Raw genomic sequence first — 15957 nt, 5'->3', positions numbered from 1 at the left:
TGTCAAATTTTATACTCGAAAGTAATTGAAATATCTTTTTGTGCGTGTGGGAGAGAGAGAGGAGACGTGTTGGAGGAAGACGTATCTACCAAAATGAAATTCAATCACAAGGAAAAAAAAGAATGACTGGAGATGAAGCAAGCATTTCTGGTAGAGACATAAGAGCAAATGCACAAAAGTAGCTTGTACAAGCACTCTCGTATCCTAACACAAGTTGTGATCAGATCAGTCACAATTTAAGTGATCAAATAGAGGGTGCTAGACAGGTTTTACAATATCTGAATAGCATCAATAGTCATCACGACTCATGGTCAGACCAGGATATGAAAAAAAGTTTGTGCAGCACGAAACCTCATTTTCTTGCAACTACCCAGCTTGACTATTAAGATAAGGGCCTTCCTCACATGTCATGTTTGAAGTCATACATCCTAAGTTCATCAGCAATTTAAAGTGCGCCTATGATATTTGAATACTATAAGAATATAGGTCACATGGTGCCACTGCTATTGACCTCATCTGATTGCTTCGGAGAGTACTTCTCCATCAGTTTAGACAGTTCAAGGTCAAATTTCCTTTCAAGTTCAACCTCCTCTTCCCAGTATTTGCGTCTCAATGCAGCTATCCTATCGTCATGAGTTCGCATCAGATTCTCCCTCTCTTCCACAAACTCCTCCATTTCCTTGTCCTGGAGTTTGATAAATTTGGCAACTTTCTCTGCCCTGAAATGCAAATGACAAATAAAATATAAGGACAATCTGGATCATTGGAAAAATTGTCAAAGCATATCAATTTTTATTGATAAAATATTTCAGGAAGCGTAACATAAGGTCTGAGATTTCCCTTGCAACACACATAGAGAGATCAAAACTATAATAAAGCTGAAGTGGTGTCTATATTGAGAATCATCTGGCTTTTGTTCTGGTATTAGGAGAAAATACTTTAGTTTTGTTTTTTGGAGACCTTTGGGTTTTTCTTCTTGAAAAATTAACACTCAAACCCTACAGCAATATTTATAAGAGTAAATTATTTTCTTACTAGGAACCAAAGGCAGTATTTTTGAATTACAAAAGAATTTATCATGAAAAATAAAAAGAACTCAATAAATTCCTAGATGAAAAATTTAGACACAATTATAATTGCCAAGTTAAAATAGGGGCCAAAAAAGAATACTTTTGTTCTGGGCCCCTAGTGGAGCCACTAATTTTCAAGCAGAAATTGCTCATAATGAAATTTCTCCCAACACAGCAGGGATATAGAACAAGAATTAATTTCTCTGATTCAGTTCCAGATTTAACAAAGCGAAGGCAAAATACCTACCAAACTACAGGTACCTAAATGAAGCTATAAAAGAATGTTTTACCTGACCCGATGATCCTCAACCGAGGCAGTATTGGCATTAGATTGTTTAACCATCTCACGCTGCTCCTGCTGTGTCTTTTCAAAATTGTCCTCCCTGGCAGTCCTGGCATCATGAATTATTTTGATCTGATCCTTGAAGAACTGTTCTTGAAACTCCATCTACAGAAAGTATAACCACATGAATCAGATTGTATGTAGAGAGGAGGACAACATTCTAAAAACACAAGGAAAGAGTTGAGGGATGATATCCCCAGAAAAAAGAATAGAAAACGCCAATGACATGAAAAAAAATATCCAAATGCAGAGGGCAAAGAAAAGTTCAACAATTGACTTCTATGAATAATTGAATGTCAAAGCAAGACAAAGTTGTCCCAGTGTCAATCCTAAGCAATTTTAGATCGTAATATGTGCAACATGCAGCTACAAAGAGACACATGACACGGTTTAGTCACCACTAAACAGAATTTAATATCAGACATTGCAATTAGGAGTTAATAATCAAAGAATATATCATCATCTAAATACATGAAGCTGTCAGTTACTGCAGTATTTTGTTTAGAAGGTCAGTAACTGCAGTTTAAACCTATGTTGCTTGGATTCTCCAAAAAGAACTGTCGCACCCGTGTCAGATCCTCCAAAAATCCACTACTTCCGGGGGATCTAACATGCATTCGCCAGCATTTGTGGAGAGCCCAAGTAACATTGGCATTAACGTCTCAAGGATTCAAATTTTGATCAAATGGTCCTAGTAGTACCCACATTCTATATCTGTCATTTCTTACATACCTCTTCCTTGATCTGTTCATGGTGCATCTTTGTTTTCAATCTGACTATCTTGTTCTCTTCCAATGTCTGACGGTGTTTTTCACTCACCAAACTGAGAGACTCTTCAAGAGCTTTAGCCTGCATTTGGTGTTTAGCAGCTTTGTTCTTGAACCATATTAGTTGTTGATTATCTTCCCTCATCTGTTTGGCTGGATTCCAAACAGCTTCTTTGTATGACCGCATCTCAAACTTCAACTTTGATTTCCCTACAAATCACAAGTGAAATCAAACTTCAATAGACATTTGTTAAATACAGGGAAGATCAGTGTTTCAATGAAGTACAACAATTTGTTCAGAGAAAAAAATAATCACAAATACCAGCTGAATGCTGATTGAAGTTATCTATGTCTTTTTTATCTGCCATGTAACCATAGAGCAGACGTTTCCCCCCAGGATAAAAGCGGGCTGAACGACGTTCCCATGCATCTCTATTTCTTCCATTTTCAGAAAAATGCTCACTGAGACGATCAGCCTCAATGTATCCCACTGCAGAGGCCTCAAAAATCAACAAACTCATGCCACGATGGCCTTGTGGACCGTATGAATGTCGAGCCTTGACAGCAGCATAAGAGCTAAAATACTCAAGCAGCTCCTGATTCCCCATTCCAATCCACTGTGAAACACAGCTCAGAGAGAGAGAGAGAGGGAGATAGGTAGGGGGAGGGGGAGAGAGGTATTAGACAGCCATCCAATAAAGTCTTAAATAAAAGTAAATCAAACAAACAGAAGACAAATAATCACTCTACCTTATCGTTTTCATCTTTATCAAGCCTTGTGTTCATGATAATCACCATTGGTGGCCACACAATTTCTTTATCTTTAAATTCCATGCCACCCCATCTTCCATACACTTCACCTGGAGGTACAACAGAAGTACCTCTCTGACGAAGCTCTTCCTCCAAAAGTTCAGCAAGTTCTCTGTGTATTTTAACCCTTAATCCTTTCGTTTTTGCATGGGTCATCAATGATTGCAACCCTGTAAACCATTCAATTGCGCCTGGACCACCTTTGCATGCAGGGCAGTGCCACTGTCGTTCAGGCTCATTGATCTCAGTGACAGTCAAACTGTCAAGAGAGTGAAAAAGTTGATTGAACCAAGGATTTTTCTTGCGTGTCTCATAACTCATTTCACCCACATCTGAATCAAAGTCATCACTGTGAAGGTCATCATCACTTTCATCAAGAAAATCCAATTCATTATCCTCAGCATCATGTTCACTGGCCTTATCATCATCAGCAGCAGCAGCAACCTGGGAATTATCCTTGGGATGAGCTGAGGCTACTCTAGAAGACCAATCCCAACCATTCTTCAGAGCAGGAGGAACTGGAGCAGATGATGGGAAACCTCCATCATATAGATGCGGCCTTGCAAGTTTTTGAGGATCACTAGGTGTAGACCAGTTATTTCCAGAACCCCGCCCTGATCCAGCATTGTTACGCGTTCCCGATTTCTTACCAACATCTGGATGACCCCAAGCTTTAGTATTCTGGTTTCCCCAAGCTTTTGGACTAGGATTCTGAGGAGCCCATTGCTTCCCAGCACTGCTTCCACCCTTGTTCTTGGGCTTCCTAGCATACACTTCCCATCCTTCATTCTGTTCAGAGTTCAAACCAATATCTCCAACACCTCGATTTATCTCCTCAACTGTTGGTGTAGAGGAAGCTTTCTGCTTTTCTGATGAATTTGAAGGCTTCCCACCCCATTTGCTGAAACTCATCTTTGGATGAAGCTGTTAGCTGGAGACAAAAACATATACTCGTGAATCAACATTCAATCCCTGCCAAAAATAAATAATAGGTAGTGCAATGTTTCACCAACATAACATGCATGGCTGATAATTAGAACAAATACGAAAAATATCCAAAATATATACTCGTGACATGTTATATACATTTATATATATTCAAATTTCACCTAAAGCATTTCCAGTCACATAGATACCAGCCAGTATAAATTAAACTGTAAAAGCAGAGATTAAACTGCAAATCTTAAAAAGTAACACCCAGCAAAAAGAAAAAACAGGAACACAAACAAGGGAAATAAATAATGGAACAAGAAAAGGCAGGTGCACTTTGAGAGCATAAACCCCAAAACCTAATGTGTAACACAGATATTAGAAAGAAAATGACGTGAGACAAACCCCAAAACATAATGTGCATTAGAGATACGATGCCCAATTACCATTTGTGATGGCCTGCACCACATAAATTAAAATGAGTTCCCTACTCTTCTTCTTATGCTCAAATCATGGGCATAACTAAGAGATACTACCAGCATTGGTACATGAATTGATCTCAAGATTTGTTCCCCGAGATTTATTTTCATGTATTAAAAGATGAGTAGGCCAACTGAATCAAGTAATTTGTAACCTAGATAGATTAGTGTCAACTCTAGGAAAAGAGCACACACAAAAAGGGAACTTTTAATCATGAGACACAACGTTGGTGTAGATATTGGTGAAGCAGTAACGAAGAAGAAGACAGAGGTCTGCTAGGCGTGTTTCTTGTCTGAAAAGGATTCTGGAAGATAAGTCATATATAATTTTTTATTCCTTGTAATTATCTTTTAATTAGATAAAGTAGGACACGTAAGTTTGTTAGATAAAGTAGGACATGTTTCATAGTTGGTCAATCACATCCTCCATTATCATTTCACAGTTTGTGATTCACGTATTCCATGCGTTGTATTTATACGCACCTTTACAGTGATGTCAAATATACAGAAAAGTGAATTTTCCCTCAATCAATTTCTTGCTATTTTTTCTGCCTAAAATCCTTAATTCGTTTTCTCTTTTGTTCATCTTCTCTGCAATGGTACCCACGTCTTATACTTCCAATCCAATTATTGAAAGCGCTCCAGCTACTCTTTCTGGAAATAATGTCATCGATCCAACTCATCTCTACTATATTCATCCCTTTGATTATCCAGGGATGAATATCTTTTCCAGAGTGTTTGATGGGAAAAGCTACTGTGAATGGAGAAGGGCAGTTATAAATGCGCTCTCTGCCAAAAAAAAACTTGGCTTTACTGATTGCTCACTGGCGATTCCAATTGCAGATTTGGCTCTCCAAAAGGCATGGTCACGCTGCAATGACATGGTTCTCTCGTGGCTTCTCAACTCTTTATCTAAAGAGATAGTTGAATCGGTGTTTTACTCCCAAAGTGCCACAGAACTCTGGAGCGACTTGGAAAATAGATTTGGTCAGATGAACTAGATGCGTTAAACTCTTTTTTTCTTTGTGTTTGTGTGTGCGAGTGAATGAGTCCTTTATTGGTGTTAGAAGCTATATTGTGTTGTCATCCCCTTTACCCTCTGTTAGACAGGTTTATTCCTTGGTTATCCAAGATGAAAAACAACGAGAAATTAATACTTCTCCTGTCTATCCAGGGGCCTCTACATCTTTTATCATAGCAACTCAATCAGGAGGAGTATTCAAACCATCAAAGGGATCTGTTGAATCAAAGAAGAATTCAAGCACATGTGCCCACTGCAAAAAGGCAAGTCATAGCATTGACAAATGCTACATGATTCATGGAATTCCTCCAGATTTCAAGTTCACAAAGCAAAGGAAATTTCAAACCTTGGCTAACAATGCTTACCACGTTGTAGAGGAGGTTAATCAAGGAGACAATGGGTTCTCAAATGCGAAAACTCAAACTTGGGAGAAAATGGGAGAACTTCTGCAATTACTTCAACAATTCAAATTGGGACAGCAAAGTGATAACAATGCTGAAGCTACCACGAGTGTCAATTGTGCATGTATGAAAAGGGTTTTTTCACTCTTCAAGCATTTTGGTTAAAATAGACATCAATTCTTGGATATTGGACAGTGGTGTGCATTGGTGTGCATCTGAACATGACTTTTAACAAGCTCATTAGGAAATCCAATCATGGTGTCTCTTCCTAATTCTCACAAAGTTAACAATTGTGCATGTATGAAAAGGTTTTTTTCAATCGTCAAGCATTTTGGTTAAAATAGACATCAATTCTTGGATATTGGACAGTGGTGTGCATTGGTGTGCATCTGAACATATGACTTTTAACAAGCTCATTAGGAAATCCAATCATGGTGTCTCTTCCTAATTTTAACAAAGATAAGGTCACATTATGGTTCTGTTACTCTTCTGCCAAACTTGATCTTGCATAATGTTCTCTATATTCCATTTTTAAAATTCAATCTTATGTCTGTGCACAAGTTGTGTAAACAACTTAATCAACACATTCTATTCACTCCTGATTCATGCTTTCTAAAGGGCCCTTCTATGAAGCAGCCACCGGATACTGGAGAAGAAAAAGGTGGAATCTACATTTTCAAATCGAAGTCTAAAGCTGCAGCTTCCAGATATAGTTTTATTTCCAGTGAAGTTTTAATTCCAAGAAAGCATTGTGATGCCAATCCTACTCCTATTTTAAATGCTAGTTTCAATATTCTTGTTTCAGATGTAAAAGAGAAGTGGGGCATTATAGACTCGGTCATATGCCTTCAATCAATATGAGAAAAGTTAGGTCTATAAACAGTATCTCACTGTTCAAATTTTCTATCTCCGTATATTATTTGTCCACTAGATAGACCGTCCAAACTCCCTTTTCCTTCTAGTTCTATTTCTACAAAATCTATTTTTGAATTAATTCATGTAGATACTTGTAGACCCTACAACAATCCTACTCATGACAATTTCATATATTCTATCACTATAGTAGATAATTTTAGTAAAGGAACATGGACTTTCTTACTATCTTCCAAATCAAATGCTTTACGTGTACTTAAATCTTTTCTAATCATGATAGAGAGGCAATTTCGCACTAAAGTCCTGATAATGCTTTAGAATTGGGGACGGGAAAACTACAATCAGAGTTTTTGTCATCTCAAGGCATCATTCACCAAACAAGTTGTGTTTCCACTCCACAACAAAATGGAGTTGTGGAAAGGAAACAAAAGCATCTATTAGGAACGCCGAGAGCTTCTTTTTCAATAGCAGTACCTATTAAGTTTTGGGGGATTGTCTTTTAACAACAACTTATTTGATTAATATGTTTCCTTCCAAAGTTCTCAGATACAAAACAACAAAACCATCTTATGAGATTTTTTTTTCAAGTCTAAACCAAATTATCAATCTTAAGTGTTTTGGTTGTTTGTGTTTCGCTTCCACACTTTTTGGTTCATAGGGCAAAGTTTGAGCATAGAGTTGTGTCATGTGTGTTTTTGGTATATCCTCGTGGAAAGAAAGGTTTAAAGTTAATCTTCAAACCAAGAAAATTTTTGTTACAAAAGATGTGATATTTCATGAAAACATATTTCCTTTTGCCTCTACTAAAGTTGGTGAATGTACAGAATCCTTTCTACCTAAGGATCATATTTGTCCATAGAGGACAATTCTATTCCTATTTTACCTACCACTAAGTCTGCGTTTCCTGATGATCATCATCCTGGTGTCTTTGAATCTCCATCTTCTCCTATTATTCCTACTAACATTCCCCTACCTTCCGTTTCTCCTATGGTTGTAGATAATTCTAAGAAAATCTTCTAGGTATCATAAAACACCTAGTTATCTAAAGGATTATATCTGCAATGCTTTGCAACTCACCAATGTCACCGGTTCCTATTTTCTTTCCTCTGTTACTCCTCAATTATCTTTTTCCAGTTTGTCTTCCACAGATCAAGCATTAACAAATTCCTTCTCAAACTTCAAAGAACCTACCAGGTACACCCAAGCTATAATGCAATACAAATCAAGCATTCATAAATTCCCTCCCAAACCTCCAAGAACCTACCAGGTACACCCAAGCTATGATGCACCCAGATTGGCAAAATGTCATAGCTAATGAAATTACAGCATTTAAATTAAACAAAACTCGGTAGGCTGTGGAGTTACCTCATGGGAGAAGGCATTACCCTGTAAATGGGTGTATAGAATCAAACAACATTCAGATGGAAGCGTCGATTGGTAATTAGAGGTGATATACAAAGAGGGAATACATTTCAATGAAACATTTCACTCGTGGTTAAAATGACTACAATTAGATGTATCTTGTCTATAGCAATCAAGAAGAATTGGGGATTATTTCAACTGAATGTGGATTATGCATTTTTACATGGAGATTTAGATGAGAAGGTGTACATGAAATTTTCAATCGGACTCACTCCTCCTTCCTCAAATGGTCGGACAAACTCCTCCTTCCTCAAATCATGTTTGTAGGCTGAAAAAGGCCCTTTATGGGCTTCGAGCATCTTGGCAATGGTATGCCAAATTGACTTATGCCTTACATTTCAAAGGTTTTACTCATTCGTTAAATGACTATTACCTGTTCTTTAAGAAAAGAGATTCTTCTATATGTATTGTGGCTATCTATGTAAACGATATCTTGTTAGGGATAAATGAACTTAAAGTTTTCCTTAATCAAGAGGTCAAAATTAAAGACTTGGGGAACTTGCACTATTTTCTTGGTATGGAGGTTCCTCGTGAGCAGCGGGGTCTAATTCTTAATCAACGCAACTTCACTTTGAATTTTCTGGCAAAATTTGATATTCTCGGCCTTACTCCAGTATCCTCCCCTCTTGATCCCACATCAAAATTGCTTGCTAATTAAGGTGATCCAATCAAAGACCCAACTTTGTATCGCCATCTACTCGAAAAGTTGGATTATCTCACACATACTTGCCCAGATCTTTACAATACAACATTACAGACAATATATGCAAGATCCAAGGGCCCTTCATTTGAATGTTGCTCTTCGTGTCTTTCGCTACTTGTTAAAGGACCCTCTTTTGGGATTATTCATGTCTTCATCACCATCCATTGAGTTGATATCTTGTTGTGATTTGGGTTGGGATACTTGCCCCAATTCTTGAAAGTCAGTAAATGGAATTAACATAGCTCTTGTGCTTTTCCTATCTCCTAAAAATCAAAGAAGCAGACTTCTATCTCCCTCAACTCTGCTGAAGCTGAGTTGCAAGACCCCGAAAATGACTTAGGCGAAGCTAGAGCCTAACATGGTTGTCATGATGGTTTAAGGTCCTAAAATGGTTTATAATGTGGATTTGAGGCAGTGTCTAAGTGTTTGGGAGCATTGGCAGTCAAACGTCAACGGACGACCAAGACGTTCGACGACTAAGTCACCTATGTACCTCATATGTGGTTTATGTGTTTATGTGTGATTCATGAGGTTATAAGGTCCTTAAATGAGTTATTATGGTTTATATAGGCAGTGTGTCAAGTTTCGTGAAGTTTGGAGGTCAAACATCCAAGAACGTCCATGACATTCGAAAGGTTTGCCTTAAAATGACTTTGTGTGTCTATGCATGTTCCGTTGAGTTTTATGTGTTTGTTTTGGATGAAAATCATGTGGTAGGTCCTAAACTCGTATGCGAACATATTTGGGTTGGAAACGTCCGAGTACGACTCCACATAGGACCCACAAGGGGCTCTAAAGGAGGACCCCAACTTGGAGCTCAGCACTGCCAGGTAGTGCCAAACGAAGACCCAAACGACGGCCAGTCAACCAGGCAACGGCCCATCAATGGGTGGCGCCGATGGAGCCTGAAAGATTGAATGTTGAGGAGCAGCAGGAGCAAACCACGAGACCCCATCGACGGGGTGTGGTCTCACCCACGGACCGTCAATGGTAGGGCATCGATGGTGCTGTGAAACTGCCTACAATTTTATGTTAAGACTTGGAGGTTTTGGGAAATTCACCCCAAGTCTTATAAAATGTGAGGACGTTGTTTTGAGTGTTTATGGGTATTTTAAAAGTTTATAAGTCATTAAACTCTCACTATAACCGTCACACCTAAATCAAAACACATCCCCTCCCAATGTTTCTTCAAAAACCTCTATGAGAGTTCAAGGTGAAGATGGAGCTTGAAGATGGTTCTTTAATGGAGTTTCTTCTTCAATTTACATTGGGTTCTTCTAATAAGGTATGTGAGTTCTTCATCTAAGGCTTGCTATCACCTTAGAGCCAATTTCAAAGAAAAATTTTCAAAGATTTCAAAAGAGATGAAAAGTCCAATTTCTACTCTAAGTCTTGGTTTCTTGCATGAAAGGTTTTTAAACGTTAAGATACGATGTTATTGATGTTTTCCAATGAAATTCTCCATGAACCCTTGACATTCACAAATCTCTCAATTTGACTAAAATATGGGTTATGTGATCATGCTTTGATATTGATGAATTCATGTGTAGATTGCTATGGGCTTTTGATTCATGTATAGATTATGGTTAATTGGTTTATAGGTTGTTTCAATTTGATCAATTGAATATTGTACATACTTAGAACAATTGGATATTAGGCTTATTAAATTGATATTGATTTAAGGTTTATGAATTCTATTATAGTTTTACATAGGCTTTTGATTGATGTAATGATTATAGTAAATTGATATCTAGGTCACATTAGATTGATGAATATGTAGTAATTTGACCTAGTTTCATGAATATTTTTATAATTATGTTGAATTGTTGGTTATGGCCATGGGTAAGGGCCTTGTAATGTCGAATTGGATGATTTAGCCTCGGGATCGAAGTGGTAAGATGGAGTGGGGGTATGCTGCCCTAATTCCTTCTATTTTATGTTAATTAGACTTTAATTAGGTTGTGATTGGTATGGTCCACTTATGGTAGCAGTGAATTGATGTGACCTTGTCGGTGTTACTTTATGCAATATGATGATCATGGCCTTGTGGGCACTACTTAAGTACTATGATGTTTTGTATAGTTGATTTATGTGAAGTATGAGCATAATTATCTATATGTGAAGTAATGTGAAAGAATGTGTTCTTCCTATGTATGTCAGAAAATCATGTAGACTATGACTATGTGCTTCTATGTGTAGTCTTAGGGTAGATACATGGTTGTTCCTATGTGACTATATGAGTCTATAATAGTTATATTGATGATGATATGATAGTGTGTAGGATGACTTAAAGATGATCATGGTTATTCCTATGTGCTTATAGAATGACATGTGATATGTGTTAAAGTGAAGTATGTGGTGTCTTGTCTTGGTTGACTTGTGTCCCTTGCTTGATGTATATATGAAAGTGAATATGTGATGTCTTGAATTAGGATGCTAAACTCTCTTAGTCTTGAATGTATTAATGATGTGTGACCTTGAATGATGTTAAGAGGGTCTTTATGTGCAACCTTGAATCAAGTGGTAAGGTTATGAATGTTGAAGTCATAAGCCGTCATGGAATCCTTCAAGTAAAGGAATGATGGACTTAAGGTTGATTGGTTGGAACGACATCATATCACACCTTAGAAAAGTCATCATGAGCTTCTTGTCGCCATTGGAAGGTAGCCCTAAGAGGACCTCTTTGGTAGGGTAACTGTGATTGGTTTATGAACTTGATATGGAACCCTTTTATATGAACCTTAAATGTGAATTACTCTATGAGAACGAAAGCTAGCACCGAGTGAGTATGGTAAGGGAAGTAGTTCTAGTTAAAGGATGAGACTAGATTACAAAGCATGCCCTTTATATTTCCATGTGCCTGCATGGGATGTGTCCAAGTTCTACCATTGGCAAGTAGAACACCCTCATCGGAGTAGGTTAGAACTCCGTATTCCATGTTTTGCTACCATGATCTCTGTCGGCTATTGCCTATTATCATCACATGGATACTTACTAGCATTAGAGAAGTTCTATGAAGTTTAGGTGGTGGTATGGGACGCTATCTAGAAATTGCACAATAGGCTTTGAAGGTGTTAGTTGGAGTCCCTAGGTCTTGTCCAAGACCATTACTTCAATATCCATTATGTGATGAATGTCTCTTAATGAACTAATGAATGAAATGACTTAAGTTAACAAGATAGGTTAAATGAATAAGTACTTATCTAGAGTAGTTAAGGGTTGTCTAGTTAAGGTGTGAAGAGGGCATAGGAATGATCACTTCTTATCTTACCTAGATAAGTCTTAAGAATGATTCTAGTTAGGGAAGAGGGTTGAATATGTAGACATGATCTAAGCTTAGGTAGTCTTAAGGATTACTTAGGTAATCTTGAAGAGGTCAATCATGGACTTTATCTTCTTGATTTACTGAAGTAAGTCTTTTGATAGCCTTTGGAAGGAGAATGTCATATTATATATGTGTTGATGTTTTAAGTGAGAATGATTCTATCTTAGGTAGTCTATGGAACTCTTAAGTGTGTGTAAGGGATTGTATGGGCGGTCGCTTCAGAACTCATTCAAGTGAACCTTAGAATCACTTTTGGTAGGAGGATCTCATGTTCATATGTTAGTAAATGTATGTTGATCTCATTATGGGTGGTCTTAAGGATCATTTAGGTGTGCTTAGAAAGGGTGTATGGGTGGTCTCTCTTTGTATTACTTAAGTGAGTCTTAGGATGGCTTTAAGTGAGGGAATTATATGCTAATAAGGTGTGCCAAGTGAAGTGAAGGAACTTCACTATAACAATGAATTGAGTTCATTGTACAGTGAAGTGAATTCACTGTAACATTTTCTAAAATGTGACTATTTGTCTAAATGATTTCTTATGTGTTTTTAAGTTGTTAAATGTTGTTCTTATGCTTCTATTCATGAAGAGTATGTTATTTAATAAATGTCCCTTTTTCATGGTTGATGCATGGCTTCCATTCTTAATACATCTAATGAGTCAACTCCTTCTTTTCCCGTTTTGACTAAAGTGTAAGGAATTGGAAGTCTTGATGTGCCATAAAGGATGGATAGGTTTCTAAGGCTTGAAGATGAAGTATTGGTGAGTCCTCATCGATTCGAGAATAATATCCACATATCCCTTATGTCATAATCTTTATTTTATTGTCTTGTATGGGATTAGTCCTGAGTGTTGTATACTCTAAAGTTTAGATGGTTCAAGTAGATGTTGTAAAGATTTAATATTTTAAATGAAAGTCTTCCGCTTGTGTAATGTTTATGAAAGAGTTCTTCGTGTGTGAAGACGGTTTTAAATTCTTACTCATTTTAGTATGTTTATTATGCAATGAATGATACGAGAGGCTTAGATGAGACTTCTTGAAGTCTCATTTGCCGTGTCACGAGTCACGACACAAGGATGCTCTAACTTCTAGGGTGTACTTGTGGGTCTTGACATCAATATAGGTCGATGAGGAGAGTTTGTTGCCGAGTTGACTTGGTGGGTGCGATTATCCATTGATCTTTTGATTCCTATAGCTTTGTCGGTTCCTTTTCATTCGGATAGCAAAGTTGCAATACATATTGCCAAGAATCCCATTTTTCATGAGCAAACCAAGCATGTGGAGCTTGATTGTCATTTCGTCTGACAACAATTTCTTGTTGTTTAATTTCACCCTCATTCACTCCATCTTCATCTCAATTAGCCAATTTATTCACCAAGCCCTTAACAAGGCCTCTTCACTATAAACCTTTTAGGCAGGTCTTCTCCTTCCAACTTGAGGGGGGAGGCGTGTTGATATAGATAACGGTGAAGCAGTAACGAAGAAGAAGATTGTCTGCTAGGTGTGTTTCTTGTCCGAAAAGGCTTTAGAAAGATTTGTCATATATATTTTATTAATCCTTGTAATTATCTAGATAAGTAGGACACATTAGTTTGTTAGATAAAGTAGGACATGTTTCATAGTTGGTCAGTCATATTCTCCATTATCTATCTTCTCACAGTTTGTTATTCACGTATTCCGTGAGTTGTATTTATACACATCTTTAGAGTGATGTCAAATACACAGAAAAGAGAATTTTCTCTCAATCAATTTCTGCTATTTTTCAAACAAAGGGAGAGATATGAAAACCAAATGCAAGATATTGTACGAATCATCACTACCATACACCAATTCAATTAAATCTAAAACAAATAATGACATACTAGCCACTTATTCCATCCCCATGAACACTAGAACACCAAGTGCATTAGTGTTCCTCACAAATTACACTAACCATCTCCCACAATTCGCTTAGTTAGCTAGTTTCTACACATCCGAAATCAGAAAAAGAACCCATATCCAATTTAGTTCCTAAATTGGTCAAAACCCAGAAATATATACATACATACTTTAGTGTTAACAAACTCAAAACCCAGAAATCCATCTTCAGTTTTTTCGCCAGAAAAAAATGTAAAGAATTAAGGGTATCATCTATTAACCAAAAAAAACAAGAAAATTGACAAGTCAGAATCAGGGTCACTTTATGTCACAAAATCCATCAACAACCCCAGTTAAAAAAATTGCACAAAATCAGTAAAAGGGTTTAGGGTTTTGATCGACAAAGAGGTGAAGAACGAGGGTCAGCATTAACAACAACATTTACTCAACAAACTCAAAACCCAGAAATCCATCTTCAGATTTTTCGCCAGAAAAAAGTGAAGAAATTAAGGGTATCATCTATTAACCAGAATCAGAAAATCCACTTTATGGCACAAAATGCATACAAAATCAGTAAAAGGGTTTCAGGGTTTTGATCGACAAAGAGGACTTACAGCTGGGCTTCACCGGGATAAATGAACGGCGGTGGTAGAAAGAGTAGAACCGAAGTTCGCCGGAGAAAGAAGAGCGAGTGTAGAGTTTGTCTTTGAGTGAGAGTAAATGGAGAACTAGTTGATGAATTCAAGAATCTGCCATTCACACTGTGACACCTTTATATAAAAAATAAAAAAAAGGGAAAAGACCAAAATAACCTTCAATTTTATTTTATTGGTTGAATTTATCTCTACGGTTAAAAACAAGTTATTTTTACCCTTGTCATCAATAAACTTAATGAATATATCCCTTTTTGGATGGAAAGCCTCAAATCGATTAAAATTGGATAATTTAAGTAAAATTATCTAATTTTAACTCGTTCCGACCCGACCCACTTAATAATACAATTTAATTTTTTATTTAAATTAACTTTATTTCCCCCGCTATTACCATCACTAAAGTCATCACTCTCTCTGAGATTTCTTTCACCACCACCATCGAACAAACTTATCATTTTATCATTTTAACTAACTATAACTATATTTGTGGATGGGTGGGTGGAACAATTTGACAGTTATTCCCTTCAATCACGTGAAAAGGAACCCTCACCTAGGCGTTTAGTTTCATTTGATGGCATATGTATAAAAGAAGTTGCATGGGGTGATGTTCACACCAGTGTTGTGACTGAAAAAAGAGCTCTTTATGCTTGGGGTGGAGGTCAGGCTAGGGAATTGGGAGTTGAGCTATTGGTAGAGTAGTGGGAGAGATAGTAATTTCGATGGTGGTGGTAAAGGAAATTTCGAAGTGGGTGATAGCTTAGATGGTGATGGTGGTGGTGGTGGTGGAGAGGGGGGAAAAGTTAATTTGGATAAAAAGAAAATGAGTTATATTATTAAGTGGGTCGGGTCGGATCAGGTTAATAATTGAATAATTTAAGTAAAATTGAATAATTTTAATCGATTTGGGGTTTTCTATCCAAGGAGGGGTATATTTGTTAAGTTTATTGACGGCAGGGATAAAAAATAACTTATTTTTAATGGCAGAGATAAATTCAACCAATAAAATAAAGTTGAGGAATATTTTTTATCCTTTTTCCATAAAAAATAATAATAAATAACAATTGTAGTCTATTTATTATTGTGTAATTATTATTTATTTGTTATTCAACTTTGCACACTTTTCATCATTCAATATGTGTGATGTTCATCTTTATTTTTTACTTTTATTTGTCATGTTATACTTTTCGAAAGTTAATTTGACTAATTAATTAGATTATATTAATTTGATATTTTATTCAAAAATTTAGATATTCAAAAACTATACGAAAAGTACTATACGTTGCAATTTTTTGCATTATAAAAAA

General features: G+C 36.8%; 1 protein-coding gene across 3 annotated transcripts; it reads right to left on the bottom strand.

The window, feature by feature from the left end:
• Positions 1 to 127: 127 nt before the first annotated feature.
• SGS3 (SGS3-like protein) lies at positions 128 to 14768 on the bottom strand. 3 transcript variants are annotated; one of them, XM_010321267.4, is made up of 6 exons: positions 14615 to 14768; positions 2931 to 3921; positions 2503 to 2797; positions 2146 to 2390; positions 1361 to 1518; positions 128 to 719 (listed from the first exon to the last, which is right to left on the bottom strand). In XM_010321267.4, the coding sequence occupies exons 2-6, from the start codon at positions 3900 to 3902 to the stop codon at positions 488 to 490; spliced, it is 1902 nt and encodes a 633-aa protein (XP_010319569.1). In that variant the 5' UTR covers positions 3903 to 3921; positions 14615 to 14768; the 3' UTR covers positions 128 to 487.
• Between the last annotated feature and the right edge of the window lie 1189 nt (positions 14769 to 15957).

This window comes from Solanum lycopersicum, chromosome 4 (assembly GCF_036512215.1).
Source record: "Solanum lycopersicum chromosome 4, SLM_r2.1".
Lineage (NCBI taxonomy): Eukaryota > Viridiplantae > Streptophyta > Magnoliopsida > Solanales > Solanaceae > Solanum > Solanum lycopersicum.
The sequence above is the reverse complement of the archived record's forward strand: the minus strand, read 5'-3'. Positions and strand labels throughout refer to the sequence as shown.

What these genes read in the sequence shown, in the direction of transcription:
- SGS3 (XM_010321267.4), bottom strand. Translation starts at nt 3,902, where the DNA reads ATGAGTTTCAGCAAATGGGGTGGGAAGCCTTCAAATTCATCAGAAAAG. An exon ending in ATAAAGATGAAAACGATAAG is followed by an intron (nt 2,798 to 2,930) that starts GTAGAGTGATTA and finishes TGTGTTTCACAG; the next exon opens with TGGATTGGAATGGGGAATCA. An exon ending in CTTCAATCAGCATTCAGCTG is followed by an intron (nt 2,391 to 2,502) that starts GTATTTGTGATT and finishes TGTGATTTGTAG; the next exon opens with GGAAATCAAAGTTGAAGTTT.